This window comes from Peromyscus maniculatus, chromosome 21, assembly GCF_049852395.1.
Source record: "Peromyscus maniculatus bairdii isolate BWxNUB_F1_BW_parent chromosome 21, HU_Pman_BW_mat_3.1, whole genome shotgun sequence".
Classification (NCBI taxonomy): domain Eukaryota; kingdom Metazoa; phylum Chordata; class Mammalia; order Rodentia; family Cricetidae; genus Peromyscus; species Peromyscus maniculatus.
Window position 1 is genome coordinate 36,013,404 of NC_134872.1, and position 17,297 is coordinate 36,030,700.

Here is a 17,297-nt window from a genome sequence, read left to right on the forward strand (position 1 = left end):
AGGTCACAGGACAGCTTTGTGGAGTCAGTTCTCTCCCTTCATCTTACAGAAAATTTTGGGGTGCATTTAGCTCACCAGGCTTGCCCCCTTTGATTTATCTCACCAGCCCCACTTCTTTGACTTTACCATTTTGCTGTGTGTTTAATCGCTGACATAGTTTTTTTGAGTAATTTTTGGTTAGCAAACAAAATAATAAAACAAGTTTTATTATGACATTTTTACACATGCATATCTTTAAATTTTGTTCATATTCACCATCTGGAATCCTCTTCTGTCCCCCCTTTTCTGCCTGCTAGTCACCCCTAAAATAGTTCTTATTCTGATTTTATGGCATATATGTTGTATATAGAAGAGAATTATAGATTCCCCCATCTTTACCCTCTCTTGTTCCCCCACACCCACACCCCATAGAGGCCCCCTTCTACTTTTATGGCTTATGTTCTGAAAACATGAATTTTGCATGTAAGAGAAAACATACACTATATGTCCTTCTGGATCTAAATTATTTTGCAAAGCATGAGAATCCACAGTTCTATCCATTTTCCTGCAGATGATATGATTTCACTTTTCTTTGCAGCTGAATAAAGCTCCCCTATGAACATACCACTTTTCCATTCATGGGCGTTCAGGTTGCTTCTGTATCCTGGCTGTTGTAAACAGTGCAACCACAAACACGGAGGCACCAGTGTCTCTGGAGTGTGCTAGCAGAGATTTCTTTGTGTATGTACCCAAAAGTGGGACAGCTGGGTCTCATGGTAGGCCTGTTTGGTTTTGAAGAACCTCCACACTGATTTCCATAGTCATTGCACAAGTTTACATTCCCACCCCACATTCACAGGGGCACCTTTTCTGCCCTCTCACAACTATCCAAGATACAAGAGTGGAAGAATATACACTGAATAGCAGAAAGGTGTGTTCTAATAACTGCCTTGTGGACACAATCAAGTGATGGAGTTGCTTGAAAGGGAGGAATTCCCAGGCTCTCCCACCAGCCCTCCACTGGGATTCAGCATAGCTTTGGATGTGGTAACTGATGATCTCTAGTCTAGGTATAGAGCTAGAAGTATTTCGTATCCATGAGGGATTCATCCTAGACTCTCCAGTGGATGTCTGGAACTGAGAATAATACCAAACCCTATACACCCATACACACACACACACACACACACACACACACACACACACACACACACAAATATATACATCCACACTTTCCTCTATGATCAGATCTATGATATAGTTTAACTTAAAATTTTGATATAGTAAGAGATTAATTACAGTACCTGAGAGTAAAAAAGAACAATTTATAAAATTGCATTTATATACTGCACCCAAAGTCACATGACTGTGGTCTCTCCTGAGCTTTCCCCTGCTACACTGATCCTCCTTAGGCTGATGAGATGATATTTGAAGGGAGAACCTGAATTACCAGCATGACTATGCTCGCACTTTGGAGCCATCACTAAGTGAAATAAGAATTACAAGAACCCAAGCTATTGAGTGCCTAACTGGTGGGTAGCATATACAGTGCGGATACTTTATTTAGACAAGGAGGTGGTTCCTAAGAATGGCATAGGGCTTAACAACTTAGTTACTCTTTACTTCTGGAATTTTCCATTTGATTGTTTTAGAATGCAGTGACTGAAACCAAGAAGAGAGAATCATTGATGAGAGCAGACCACTCTACATAAGCTTTTCTCGACCACTACGACCCCAAACAAGAATGCCTCTGCATCCCTTCTACAGAAACTCTGGAGGTAGCATAGTCCTAAAGGGAAATTGCCAGGACTGCCCCTCAAAACTCTGCAAGTTCCTCCTCTCCGGAACCAAGAGCAAACAATCAGGAGAGTGGGTGAGAGGGCCACTAGGAATGGAACCTTGTGAATGTCCAGGGGATCAGGAAGAGCTGCGGTGCTTACCTAATGGGGGCAGGACACCAGCTATCAGCAAAGTCAGGCAGCCTGTACCTTACCTAGCTCACACAACATGGGGAAGAGACAAATAGTCCATAAGCTCCCATGCAGAACACATTGTCTCCAAGGTCAGGAACATACCTCCTCCAGTGCCGTGTGTGTGTGTGTGTGTGTGTGTGTGTGTGTGTGTGTGTGTGTGTGTACGTGCAAGAGAGAGAGAAAGACTGACTGACTGACTGACTGACTCACTGACTTTAAGAAACTAGCAGAAGGTCTAAGGTTTCCTAAAGCCATGCCTACTAAGTGGCTCAATTTCCCTTATGCAATTATTGCTTTCCCTAACCTTCAAAGTTCTATCAGGCATATCTAATCAATCTCTGAGTGACGCATTTGCCATGCCATACCACATTTCCCGTATTGCTCAGGCCCATCACTAAATGAGGAAAGTCAGGGAGGCTAGTCAGCATCTCAGCAGCCCTCATCTCCTCCCCCTCTTCACCTCCCCTTCCCCAGCCTGCCCCCATCCCCTCCCCCACTCGTGTACGTGAAGGTGGTGGGGTTTACGCTGAAGACTCCCAGGAGGAAACAGGGCCCTAGGCAATAAGTGAACTTCAGTTGACTTCACGCCCTATGTTAAAGGTGTGTCTCAGATATGTATCCTAGGAACTTGTGCCAATACTTGATACACAGTCTCATTCACTGACCCTGTTTATCTTTAAAAAAAAAAAATCCTTAGCACCCTGGAAGAATGCATTTTATGAAACATAAGACACATTCAGGGCATTCTTGGACCTAAATATTAAATCCCGTGTGTACAGGTACTACCAGTACATTCACCACTGGGCAAGATCACACAGAACAAAACTCTATAAACTCCCCAAGCTGTGAGCAAATGAAGAGAAATCAGAGGCCACCCTGGATGCTTCCGGAATTTGTTTTCCAGATTTTTATAATATGAGCCACGCGGTTCTGTAGCAGCAAAAGCAAATGTTGACGTTAAAAGACGTGTTGAGGTTCAAGCAGCAAAGTCAGGAACGCTGAGGAAGGTAAACAGGAATGCCTGCAGCCGAGCCTGAGACAGCCACGCTGACCATGCTAGAGAAAGAACAAGATAACTTGGCAAAACAACAAGGTCCGTCTTGGCAGACTTTGGCTGACCCTCACTGAGCCCCCATGAGGAACATGCACAGAGTGTCTTCACCGCTGCAACAGAGAAAAGCCTCCACCTAGTCCAGGACGGAGATCACTCCAGATTACCCTGTAGATGGGGCAACCAAGGGAAATTGTAGTTATCTTGGTAACTGATAGGAGTTAGCTGTTAATTCCCCATGTCCAGAAGAGGCAGTGGTCTCTGGTAAAGTACCAGCTGCTCAGGTAAAGGGGAGAACAAAGAAAACATGGCTTAATTAACATCTAGAACACCTGGCTGAGATCAAGAGAGAATGAATAAAGGTGACCATGACATAGGATTAGTCCCTGATTGGGCAAAAAGTGTGTGTGGTCATCTCCCTGAAGAGGCCAAGGGGATATGCAAAGAATATGTAGGCCTCCCATTGGCTCCATCTATGGTACATCCAGAGAATTAACCAATCTTGATAGAAATCACATCAATCATTGCCCAGCTTCTGACATGAGTCCTATTTTTAAAACAAACAAACAAACAAACTCTTCTTAGAAAAACACCTCGGGCTTGCTCACTACTCCATTTTCATTGTCTTCGTTTCTCATCTATATAAAGTAACAAACTTGAAAGTCACTGTCACAGGTTGACTTTTGGTGACCACTGATTTTTTTTTTCCAGCACCTTACTCTCTGGGTCAAGTCCAGAGGTCAACGGAGGCCCCATCACTCTCAGAGATCTGCATAATTCCAACCAGCAGCCCATGTCATGGGACCAGCCTACCTTCTGAGGGATCTAACCTGGTCAATGGTTCTCTGATGCAGGGTCCCAGGGGTCTCCAGTTACTCACTTCACTTCTCTGGGCCTCAGATTTCTTCCAGGAGAAATGAGAACAGCTGGAACAGGGGGTGAGTGTTCTTATCTTTTTCCTGCCTGGTACACACAGTCATGGGTACGAACAGATGAGGCCAAGATTCTGGACACACGAGGAGGCACCACGATAGCCATCTTTATCTGTGGTCTCGTGTCCTAAGGTTTTATCTACTCAGTCCACTGAGGCATGGTATCTTCACATGGACACAGATTGATAAGAGCCTTTAAAATGATAAGCTGTTCCGTGAAGAGACAGAGAATCTGTGTTCACATACATTTTATGACAGTTGATATCACGAGAAATGTTTGATTTTGTTCTCACTATTGTTTATCTGTTCCTAAAGTATACATTCAATATATATTTATATATTAAATATGTAAATGTTCCTACATGTATGACAAAATGTGGTATATACTGAGTTTGAGGCACCCACTGGGATTCTTGGACCAACTCCACTGCAGATAATGGGGGAAGCTGTACCCCAGTAGACTTGAAACTCATTTGTGACACACTAGTTGGGGAGCTCTAGGCTAGATGACTCATCAAACATGACTAAACTTAGAGGCTGCTTTTTTCCAATTAATTCTTAGGAAGACTCCAAATGACTCACTTCCTGATCACTGGCCTATCACACAGAGTTCTGTAAAAATCGTACCATTACCTCTTTTATAAATACAATAGCAAAGGAAAGTTTGGGGTGTGGATCCCATGGGCCTGCTGTAACTCTCACTGAAAGGCTGTAAGAAGCCCACCACCTTCTGTAAGTATAGTCAAGAGGGTCTGCACATGGTCACCATGGCTTTCATCAAATGATCAACGGTGAGTCACTGTCAAAGATAGTGGGGCTCCCTGATGTAGAGTGTGCCTTCTCCATCTTTAAAATAGGGGTCTGTGTTTTCACAATTCCCACATCAAAGCAACAGCCTACACACAAAAATGTATTCAACTCCAGAGCACGTGCCAGATGTTCAAACATATGAGGTGGTAATTCCTTTGAGCAAAGGAGCTTTTGTGCTTCATTAAAATATTCTTTAATAAAAATATCAATATGCTGATGTAACACATTCATATGTAGCACCATAATACAGCTTTTTCTAATTTTAAGCAAAAGGAAAATCAAGGCATGTTGGCAAGATGAAAGCTTTCTGACTGAAAGAGAAAATTAAGGTTAAAAGAATTTGTTAGGATTGTGAGGCCAATCACAGAAGTCAGGGAGTTTCAGAAAACAGTTTCTTCAGATGATATGTGTGTGTGTGTGTGTGTGTGTGTGTGTGTGTGTGTGTGTGTGTGTGTGTGTGTGTGTGTGTGTGTGTCCCATAAATGAATGAAATAAACAATCTCTAGAAAATACATTTCCTAAAATGTGTGGGCAAGGGTGTGTCAAGCATCCTCACAGAGAAGACACAGGGCAAAATCTCCCTGCCTGACACAGCCTCAACCACTGCCTCCCTGAATCTTTCAGAGGGAAATAACCAGGGAAGTAAGAGTCCAAATCTAAATGGGGCGAGATATCCCTCAAGTCTTCATCAAAGAACCAGTTGTTGATCACTCATCCCCAAAAGTCCAGATTGCACGGACTGGAAATCATCCAGGCAGAAACATTACCACCTGTGCCTAGAGGTACCACCTGGTGTGTCCAGGACTCACTCACTAGGCACGGTGTCCTGGGCTCCACACAAGAAAGGCTGAGTCCCATTAGCCAGCCCCATCCCTAGGTTCCTCCAGTCCTGCTGGCAATTTCCAGGAATCAAGCAGAAGCAAAGACCCATGGAGGGTGAGGGAAACAGAGTGAAGAACCAGTCAGCAACATCTCTTGGAAGCACTGAATACCTTACTGTACTTGAACCAGCAAATCCTCTGTAGGAAGTTATGATTCCCATGGTGCAAAGAGAAGCTGAAGAGCAAAATATTACAAGCGTGTGACTAGAGGGACCCGGAGTGAGCTTATCTCTCTGAGAGCATCCAGAAGCTTCTATGTCCCTCTCAGCGCCCCTTTGAGGAAGGAAACAAAATGTAAAGAGGAAGAAAAGGAAGAGCAAGACAGACTAGCCATAATGAATGAAACAAAAAATGCGTCTCAGGGCTGAACCCTGAGAGCGCTTGAGGACACTGTGGTGTATGGAAGAAGTCAGTCATCAAATGAGAAATACCTCATGATGTCTCTCCTCCTTGAAGTTCCTAGAATAGTCAGATTCCCAGGGATGGGAGGCGGAAGTAGTTATTAATTGAGAACAGAGTTTCAGTTGGCTAAGATGAAAAGGATGCGGAGGAGGACGGCGACAATGAATATTCTTAATGGCCTTGAGTAGCAACTCAACTTAAAAATGACTAGTGGTAAATGTGGTGCTCACATACCTTACCATAATTAGTTTTTTTAATAAAGAATATTAAAGTAGCCGGGCGGTGGTGGCGCACGCCTTTAATCCCAGCACTCGGGAGGCAGAGCCAGGCGGATCTCTGTGAGTTCGAGGCCAGCCTGGGCTACCAAGTGAGATCCAGGAAAGGCGCAAAGCTACACAAGAGAAACCCTGTCTCGGAAAACCAAAAAAAAAAAAAAAAAAAAAAAAGAATATTAAAGTAAAGTGAGGTCCAGTGTCAAGTCGTGAGCGCCACGACGCCAGCCTGCTTCGGCGAATTCTCACAGCCGAAAGATGGACTTCACACTTCCTCCCCCTGCTCTCCCTTGTGCCCCCTCTCCTCCCAAGCTGTCCCATCCTGCCTGTGGCCAGGAAGCCCCCCCCCTCCCTCCTCAGTAAGGGTCACTTATTAATCCCCAGTGTTTTGTTATGCGGTTATCTCCTCCAAACTTCTGAAACTTCCCTTCTGGATTAGATTGCTCGGTCTTCAGGAATCCGAGGAAAAGAGTCTCAAGACCCTGCTGCACAGCTGTAGAAGCAGAAACAGCTGCTAGGAGAGAACCCAGCAGCGGCTGTGACGAATGCTTCACAGGAACTCAGCTGTCACCATGCTCGGTGACATGGGCTCTTCCATGATGCAGTTGTCTTTGAGGGATCCATGCTCTTGTAACTAACCCCTCTGTAACACAATTCTTCAAAGGTCTTATTAAATAAAAGACCCGGAGCCAGATATCGAGATTAAAATCTGAGAGATCAGAGGACTAGGAAAAGCCACAGCTAACCTCACCTCACCAACTCCGCAGCTTCCAAAGAGACCTACTTCCTGTCTGCCCCCTCCTATGTGCCTTTCTGTTCTGTCAACTCATTTTCTCTCCATCCAGCTATATCACTTCCTCTTCCAGCCCAGTCTGTCACTTCCTGTCTGTCTGTACAGACCTCCAGACCTTTATGGTTAACTAGTGTCGGAATTTAAGGCGTGTGTCACCACACCTGGCTCTGTTCCCAGTGTGGCCTTGACCTCACAGAGATCCAGATGGATCCCTGCCTCTTGAGTGATAGGATTAAAGGCGTGTGCTACCATTGCCTGACTTCTATGTTTACTATAGTGGCTGGCTTTTTCCTCTGATCCTCAGATAAACTTTATTGGGGGACACAGATAAAATACCACCACATCCCTCACCCATATTTCTTCAGAAACCCCAATAAAATCCCTGGTTCATTAATCTAGACTTATATGGAATTGTTTTCATGGTTTGTGTCCAGTGCCTGACCTAGGATAAGTGGATATTTGTTCATGCTTCCCCAAGCAGTCACACATATGTTAACCATAACTTGATAGAGTTGAATCGGAGCTGATGTTTTCCAGGTTGGGCCTTGGGAAATAGTAACAGTGGTTGGCAGCTCTGGTTAGCATTAAAAGACTGGACAAACTATGCAGTCATAAATTGCCCTATAATAAAGGACACACTCACTAACCAAAAGCTCACATAGATTTGCTGGGGTTAGAATTGCATTACCACAGAGCTGTAATTTGTATCTCTCAAATGTTCCTCAGAATTCTGGCAGGCAAAGCATCTTTAAAAAGTAAAAATTTTCTTTCTTAATTCCATTTTGACAGATTATCTTTCAAAGCTTGGAGTCCATTGGCCCAAGTGACGTCGAAGTGGCTTTCAGGGGCATCATGCTAGCTACGGTTAGCTATCTAACTGCAGTGGCAGTGTGGAGGAAATTCAGATGCAATCTACACTGCCTGGGGACCAAAGCCTGGTAGATACTAGACAAGCACAGATACTGTGCTACTGTCTTTGCTGGCCTTCCCCAAGGCTGCCCACTTGGTATCCTCAGGCTGCCTAACCTCCTATCCCCGACATGGACCAAGCATCCTTGCCACCTGATCTGTCATTTTGACCATCCACTGCATCCCACTGGCATGGAGACCCAGTGTCATAGGTACCCCATGCTCAGGAGAGAATATGGGTGTCCAAGAGCCGTGAAGCAAACAGGAGTGCTAAAGAATCAGGTCTGACTAAAAGCATCCAAAAAAATCCAACAAGGACAAGAACAAAGTCACTCACAGCACAAAAGAGCAAGCTGCAGGGGTAGACAACCCAAAGAGGATGTAGCTGTGAGTCACCACACACCAACCACTCTCTGTCAGAGAGTTATGAGCTCTGTGGCAGCATCCCATTTGCCTGATGTGCAGCTGCAGGGTGTGTGCCTCAGCAGCTGGACTGGGGAAGATGGTGGATACCTTCTGGCTGGCATACGGTATCTTACTTTCTTCCAGAACTTGGTCTTGGCGCACTGTGACTGCTCTGTCAAGTCCCCGTCCCATTGGATGGCCCCATGCTTTTGTCGGATGTACTGAATGGACTCGGGCATGATGCTATAGTCCTTGATTTTCTCCAGCTCAATCAGAATGACCTTCATGCCATCCTGGATGAGGGCATTGTAGACAGCGATTTGTTCTTCTGACATGTTGTTTAAAAAGCCGAAGCCGGATGATTCTGGTGCCACGAGGACGATCAGTCTCCTACACAGTTTAATGTTTTCATCAATGACGTTGGCCACAGCTGGAATGGAGAAGAAAGATTCAGAAGACCAAGCATAAAAACAGCAAGGCTGTAACACTACCAGAAAATAGGAGAAATGGGCACAGGGAAAGGAAAGGGACTTTCAAGCAGACAAGATTGAGGGACAGGTGGATTAACATTCAGTATCAACTACTGTTCTGGGCAGGGTTTGTGTTCCAGTCCACTGGAGTCATCAGTCACCTCTTGTTTGTGTCCTTTGGTGATTATATATGTCCTGTTATCTATTGTTATGTCTCTTTCCCCAAGACTATCCTGTTGGACTGTATTCCTATAGTAGCAGACGTCCTCATGTATGCTATATAATAAGCATATTTAAAACCTATTTTTAAAGGTCAGGGAACCTTCCTTCATGTTCTTTATAGTTAGTTAAATGATCAGGGTTAATATCACTAATTTTGAAGCCACGTAGCACACCATGATGGCTTCTTGGGGAGGGGAGGGAAGAGCCCACCAAATAGTAACTTTACACATTCTATGTGGCCTGTGGTTGCCTCCTGTGAGGTGTAAGAAGACAGTGTCATCTCTAAGGACAGGTTCTTTTTCAGTTGGATTATTTTTGTGTTTCTACTGTATAAACAGCCCAGTATCTAGAGATAGCCAATACATATTCTTTAAATAATATTAAAAAATATTTTTTTCCTAGTGAGAAGAAAGGGGCGCTTATTTCAGTATTCAACTACTTTACTGTGTGACATACCAAGACAGACAGCAAAGAGGACAAGGGGAGGGTTTTGTGAAGGATGAGTCCTGTGAGGGCATTTACCCAGGCCAGTCTCTCAGACATGCCAGGAAAACATTTTCATCCCTATTTCATCCATGCAAACCCTGGTGTTTATGAACTGCCCTAAACCACACACCTAGTAAACAGATGTAAACAAAAAATTATCCATCTTATTTAGACAGAAGATGCTGTATATATAGTTTGAATATGAAATGTCCCCCACTGGGCTCTTCTGTTTGAACACTGGTGCCCAGATGGTGGCACTCTTTGGGATGATAATGGAAACTTCAGGATGTGGACCCTTAATGGAGGAAGTCATTAGGAGTGGGCTTGGAGGTTTTATAGCCTGGCCCTACTTCTCATTTTTTTCTCTCTCTGTTTCCTATGCAAGTATGAAATATGATCAGTCGGCTTCTTGACTGCCAGACTGGCCTCTCACTCCCACTGCCGTGCCTTCCTCACCGTGATGGACTGTAAACCTTTTATCCCCTAACTCGCCTTTGCCAGGGTATTTTTATCATAGCCACAGACAAGTATCTTATGTAGGGGGAGAGATGCTATAAATTGTGGTTTATAAAATCTGCTATGGGTGTTATTTTAACTAGGTAAAGATGTATTGCATTGTTTATGCTGGGGAATATTACTTTAACTGTGTAAAGATGTGTTACATTTGTTTCTGCTGCCTTTGTTAGCAATGTAAAGATGGGTTACATTTGTTTAATTATCTAAAGATGTGTTGCCGGTTCACCTTGCCTGCCTACAGCACCTGATTGGTCTAATAAAAAGATGAATAGCCAATAGCTAGGCAGGATAGGAATAGGCAGGGCTGGAGGGCAGAGAGAAAAAACACAAGGAGAGAGAAGAGAAGGAGAAGACAAGGAAGAAAGAGAAGGACTTGCCCAGGGTAGAAGCCAGGCAGCCGCCAGCCAGACATGGAGAGAAGAGGAAAGTAAGACATACAGAAGGAAAGAAAGAAAGATAAAAAGCCCTGCGGCAAAACATAGATGAAGAGAAACAGGTTAAGTTATAAGAGCTAGTGAGACAAAGCATAAGATGAAGCCGAACATTCATAACTAATATTAAGTCTCTGTGTCATGATTTTGGAACTGGTTGGTGACCCAAAAGAAAAAGTCTGCTACAAAAATCAACGATAAACATCATGGTATTTGCATATTTGAACTAGTGGGAAACTAGACCACAGTTGTTCTCAGTGACAGAAAAGGGAATGACCACTGGACTATTTCCAGCTTTTTCAGTTTTGACCAAGACTGCTGCTTATTCCCATGACTGAGTTAACTATATCCCCATGCTGAAGAGACTCACATTACTGAAACCAGGATTCCCTAACACTGTGTTGTAGCAATAAGCCTAATGTAGCAATGGAATAACTTCTGAATATAAGAGGTAGTGAGACTAGGAGGCGCTGTGGATAGACTTTTGAAAGTCCCATGTGTCTGGGGACATTTGTAACATAAAAGAGAGGTAGGGAGAGGAGAGGATTGGAGAGGAAGGGAGAGGGGACATTTCCTTTTTTGGTTTTGTTTCTACATACAGCCCCAACCGGCCCTGAATTCCCATTTATCCTGGCTCAGCCTCCCCTGTGCTGGGACCACAGGCATGGCCCTCTTATTTTTTTTTTCATTTGTTGTCCAATGCCTCAGTTAAAACATACCTTGACCAGGGAATTCATCCCTGCCAAATATAAATAACTTATATCCACACTGCTTCTCCAGCACCTCAGGCAGGATCTTCAACACCAATGTTTCCACATCATGGCCCTGACTTTTTCTTGGGCACTTGGGGTATAAGACGTAGGCATCATACAGTTTCTCATCTGAAAGAGAAAAGAGACGAGATCACAAAATGACTCTATCAGATCCCTCAAGTAAGTAAAGTGAACCTTGGTCACTGCTGTGATACACTTCATCCTGGGTTCCATAACCTCCATATGCCCCACCGGCATACCATGCTACCATATTGCCTTCTCACAGCTGACCCATGAGAGACAAGTCTCATCCTCACTACAGGGGAATAAACTCTAGACCAAACAGGTGTGGCCATGTCTACCATTCCTAATTGAATCCTAAGTCTCCCACTGCCTGTGGTTGGGCTGAAAATGAGACTTCGGAGCCCGGGGCTCATTAACTGCAGATGTGGGCAATGGAGACCTGGACTAACCACGTCAAGCAAAAGGGGTTGAGTCCCTCTTAATCTAGCACACCAGAAAATTCATCATAGACCGAACAAGCCTCAGTGGACTCCAATTCTGTCATGTATCACTGAAAAAATCCAACACATGCAATCCTGTAGCACATGGGGTCAATATGTTCATTGTGGACAAGTATTTCTTGGTCAACTATAAGACCCATCACTGTGCTCACCAGGGCAAACATAAACAATGCAGACCATCTAACATACACACCACTCGCATACACAAAATAAAATGGTGTGTGACATTTAAGATGTCAACAACCAAAGGAACACAAAAAAGAAAACAATTCTCATTGACTGGCGTTCTTGAAAGACAGTATTCATAGAGGCTATGTAATAGCTCCTGGGTGTGAAACCATGAGGAGAGCTGGGGGGTGGGGGCACAGGTGAGGAGCTACGTGTGGATTAGTGAGAAGCCAGCACAAATGTGAGAGAGAAACCAGCACAGGTGTGTCTGCCTCCCTGCCCACTGTCATTCAAGGGCGCGGGGAAGGTCTAGGTCACAAGCTGATTCAGCTTGGGGATCATAAGCATGCACCAGAGGACGGATTTGTGTTTGGAGACAATCAAACCCAACACAGCTAAAGCTCCCGTGACATCTTCAAGGTCACCAGATAGAACTTCGGGAAATAGATAACTTTTTCTGTATAAAATTTAATGTTAAATATGACTTGCCAAAGTTCAAGTTTTAGGGGGCTGTTTTTTGTTGTTGTGGTGGTTTTTTTTGGTTTGTTTGTTTGAGGGTGGAAGAAAAGAATAGAGAGAGAAACAGAGATCTCACGGGTTCTTATTTCTTGACTGTTTAAGAAGGAATTGAACCTTCCCATGTAAGGATTTAGACGTGTTTAGACTTGCATCCCTTGGGAGCTGTGGGCTGCTTGGTGCTCCATGTACCGCAGGGAGCATCCTCCTTGGAAAATGCAGTTCCCAGGTTGGTACCCACATTTATCACTCCCCAGCCTCGGCACAGCCCCTGGCGTCTCTTCTCATAGTTTCTCACTCTCCCCCCACTGGCTTTATTTAAACAGCAAACAGAGGGAACCGCACTTGCCAGATGTTTTCTCTTTTGACAGAATCCCAGTTCTCCTTTGCATCTGGGGACACAAGTTCTCCTTGGTCTCCAGCGCATTGTCCTCGGAACAGATGGAGAGGGGACTAACTGGTGGCGCAAAGCCTCGTGTGTTTTGAAAACGCAAAACAAAGCAGGCCTCCAAAATTCATGTCCTTTCTTTTCTAAGTTTGTTTTCTTTCCATGCTGGAGACTAAACCCAGGGTGGTAAGTGTGCTGGACCACTGGGCTAGCGGCATCAGCAACCCTCAGACCAAGATCTGCAGCAAAGGTATGACTTAGGGACTTGCTCTCCACATGCACTGGTTTTCACCACTTTCAAAGACCCATTTATAACCCACGCCTACCTTTTTGTTACAGCCCTCCGACTTTTAAAAAGTATTATTATTTTATTTCATATGTGCGGGGCTTTTGGCTTGTGTTCGTGTATGCAGTGCCCAAGGAGGCCAGAAGAGGGCACCAAACCCCAGGAACTGAAAATCATAGACCATTGTTCCTGCAGCGTGGGTTCAGGGAATCAAACCAGGACCTTTTGGAGGAGCAGTCACTGCTGTTAATCTCTAAGCATCTCTCCAGCCCTGAGTCTCTTAAGTTTGAAGGACAGGATCAGACAGCGACACCAGGCACCTGCTGGCTAACAATGACAGATACCCTTGAATCCTACGATTCTGAGAAGGAAGCTGAGATCAACAGGGCTGCGCGATTTCTCAAAGGTATACAGAATTTTCTAGCCCAAGTTGTCCATTTCCACCTTATGTAGCCAAACAAGACTTTGATCAGAAACCCAGGGCAGATTTCTTCATGCCTTGACCTTCCAGCTCCATCAGAGGTATATTCTCCAAGGAGAGAAACACTTCTGGTTGATCATGTTTTTTTCAGAAATATGCCACCTCCCCACAAAAAAAGTGATGTGTAACTCTACTCTTTTAGAATTGGCAGATTTTCAAAGCTGTGTGTGATAGACCACACACACACACACACACACACACACACACACACACACACACACACACAAACACCTTAGATCGAAAACAAGGCTTCCTCAGCCTCTCTCCGGAAATCCAACATTATACTTCAAAGAAGCCCACCTTCGCCACCAAGAGACACTGACAAAAGATGTCCTTGTAGAAAGGCACTGAGGAAAAGGTGACTACTAGTCCCCCAGGTGAGGCCTCAGACCCCCCACTGTGATCATCTGCAAGGCCCACAACACACACAAGCATAACGGATGGCCTTGTGCACAGTGAAGTTCCAAGGTGACTTGTTTCCCAACCATAGTTACAGAAACAGCAGGAGAAAAAAAAATAGCACAGGAGGAAACAGTGATGGAGAGCAGCGGATGATCTGAAGAATTTCTAAAATTTCTGGTGGCTGATCTGAGGAGACTCCGCTGTACTGGCTGCTGTCCCCAAATCCCACCTCTCTCAAAGTGGAGGTGGCAATGAATTTATGTCCTGGCCAAGCTCTTCTATCTTCTGAGGCTATTTAACCATTCCTTCAGCTAAAAACAGCCTGTACACACCTCTATTGCTGTTTGTAAAACCCAAACAAGATCATCTTTACAGGTTGACAGTTATGGAAAATCACCTGAAGTTTCTTCAGTTCTCGTCTCTCTCTCTCTCAATTTGACTTTGCTAACTTTATGCCCGACAAACTCAGAGCAGTGGCAAAATCAAGCGGAGTTGATAGATGAAACTTGAATTTTAAAAGATACTCTATGTAAGGGCCTTTACGGAGTAGCCTGAGGACTGCTGTGTCTATCCCCAGCATGCATAGAAAGCCCTAGAAGGAAAGCCATGGAAAACACGCGATCACATTCACTTTGGGAATACCGAAGGCCAGATCCCTTACAGAGCGCTAGCTCCTGTAAATGGGGACTCTCTGCAGGCACTGTCTTTGGAAATGAGCCCCAGAATGAGCTATGTTATTTCACAAACTACAGAAACACTTGTGGGAAAAGCCAGAATCAATTGAACTCAGTGTTAGGCAGGAAAGCAAATTCACCTTCAGAGACCAAGAGGTCCCCTCAGCTCTGCAGGTTGCTTATTCTTTTTGTTTTCCCCAGAGCTAAGGATTGAACCCAGGGCCTTGTGCTCGCTAGACAAGTGCTCTACCACTGAGCTAAACCTCCAACCCCTGCAGGTTGCTTAGTTTACTTCTCAGCTCTTTATTTTCCTGTGCACCTGCGGGGTTGGTTCTCACCCTTCTATATCCCCTGTGCACACTGCCCGTAGATCTGGATGGAGTAAAAGCAAGCATACACATAGTTCTCAAACGACCTGTCACTGACCGACCTTTCTAGTCTTGCAGATACCAGCACACCTAACAGGCCAGTTCTGAAAGCACCCATGACCGCATAGAAATGCAGAACTCTCTGACTTCTACTGGGTTTGTGGGTGGCTGTCATATTGTAACTCGTAGGTCAATTATCTTTACCTACTCGTGGCAAAGCCTGACTAACCTGGTTGCAGTAAACTTTGCCAAGAAGGACAATTTCTCCTCTATATCCATATTTACTATACTGTATATGTTCCTGTAGTGGGTAGCCATTCCAGCTTTGGTCTGGAAGTTCCAACCCTACAAGGCGGGGCCAAGGGAGGGCCCTGAAGACCCGAGATCCAGATGCGCCGCCTTCTCTTGGGTTCCCAGACCCTGGACGCTAGAGGTAGACCGAACAGAGTTCTCCAGAGAACACCACCGGACTGAGCTACGTCTTCCCAGACCCTGTAGCCTTCCCTTCATTTGTGAGTTGCCCCACAAAGTAAACCTCCCTTTTAAAAACTACATGGAGTGGCCTGAATAATTTCAACAATATGTTCCAGAACATCCTCTCAAGAGAATCCAAGCAGGATTTAGGATCAACCTCGGAGGCTCATCACTTGGCTCACTTTAAAGCCCTTATTCAAAGTTCTAATACAGGGTGGTTTAAATAGAAGGAGATATGGGGAAATTGAAGCACAGACTTCAAATTAAAAAATAACATCAAAGAAAAACATGAGCCCCCCCCCCCCCCCCCCCCCCCCCCCCCCCCCCCCCCCCCCCGCTGGCTGTCAGCTCCAATATCCAAAGCCAACCACACCCCGGCTGTGCAGAGTCTGGGCTATGCTGATCTCGGGGAGGGTGAGATCCTGATGTGTCATCTCTTGGGTTCTCCCTGTTCTGCTGGGGTGAGTCATTTTTTTTCCCTCTGTCTCTTTCTGTCAAAACTCAGTGTCTCTAGCAGGCAGCTTCGCCCCGCCCATGCTATCTGTAACACCGTAAGTCAAGGCTGTAGTCACACTCCTGAGAGCTACAGTGAGTCAGAGGCACAAACACCAAGAGGCCAGAGGGGCCGGAGCTTCCAGAAAGACTACATGAAATAATGTCAAGCTCTCTGAGTCAAGCCAGAAAGGAGGCAAGCCACGCCTATCTGGGTCAGAAGAAACAGGTGGTGTGGGACTGAGCCCTCTCCTCACAGAGACAGCCAAAGGGACAGTGACAGGGGACAGAGTCAAGAGGGCTTCTGTCCTAACCATGCCTGAAGATCTACAGAGCTTCCAGCACCTCAAGTGGCATTGGGCTGGCCAGGCAATGGCCATGGCCGCATCTTATCATCACCACTGGGCTACATCCCAGCCTCTGGGTTACCAATTTTGAATCCTGACGTTGAGTTAAAGACAATCTGAATTACAACAGCTGTGTTTTTTCAGACATGTAGACAATAATTTGTGTGGTGGCTTTTACTCACGAACAGCTGCTTAGAATAATGGTTTTTTGTATGTAGATTCTTCACTTCTGAATGTGTTTAGACTCTGAGTCCCCTACTCCCTTGCTCCTGTTCAAGAAAAATGTCCAGCCTAGAAAGGTATGCATTTATTCGTCTCCATGCGTAACGGCTGTGTAGATATCTTTTGCCTTTTTATTCATTTGTGTAGGCAAATGGGGGGCATCAGAGCAGATTAGTTTGTTCTTTTTCAAGCTCTTACAAGATCACATTCATTCTGAGACTAATGGATTTTAATTGCATCATCTTACAACCAGAATGGAGAGAAATGCCAACTCTGGAACACATGGAGACATTTCTGTGTCAAAAAATAAAAGAAAGAAAAAAAAAAGGAAGGAAGGGAGAAACAGAGAAAGAAAGAAAGAAAGAAAGAAAGAAAGAAAGAAAGAAAGAAAGAAAGAAAGAAAGAAAGAAAGAAGAAAGGAAGGAAGGAAGGAAGGAAGGAAGGAAGGAAGGAAGGAAGGAAGGAAGGAAGGAAGGAAGGAAGGAAGAGAAAAAATGGTGGCCAGACACAGACACCACTAAGGACGCAGAGCCGAACAAGGAAAGACAGTTTTTAACTTCGCCTTCTTCAACCTCAGCATGGTGACTCCTTCAGCAAGACTAGAGAATGGGTCTTTCCTTCCCCTTTATTCTTTTCTTCCTTCCCTTCCTTACCTCCCTTTCTTCCTCTCC

The 17,297-nt window shown here is 44.8% G+C and overlaps 1 protein-coding gene across 4 annotated transcripts in view; it reads right to left on the reverse strand.

The window, feature by feature from the left end:
- Positions 1-6,996: 6,996 nt before the first annotated feature.
- The window catches only part of Il1rl2 (interleukin 1 receptor like 2), a 49,174-nt gene continuing 38,873 nt past the window's right edge, over positions 6,997-17,297 (reverse strand). For all 4 annotated transcript variants that reach the window (XM_076557361.1, XM_076557363.1, XM_076557362.1 and 1 more), the window contains 2 exons: positions 11,252-11,413; positions 6,997-8,837 (listed from right to left, as the gene is read on the reverse strand). In XM_076557361.1, the coding sequence (XP_076413476.1) occupies positions 8,419-8,837; positions 11,252-11,413 (581 nt within the window). In that variant the 3' untranslated portion in view covers positions 6,997-8,418. The remainder of the gene's footprint in view (positions 8,838-11,251; positions 11,414-17,297) is intronic.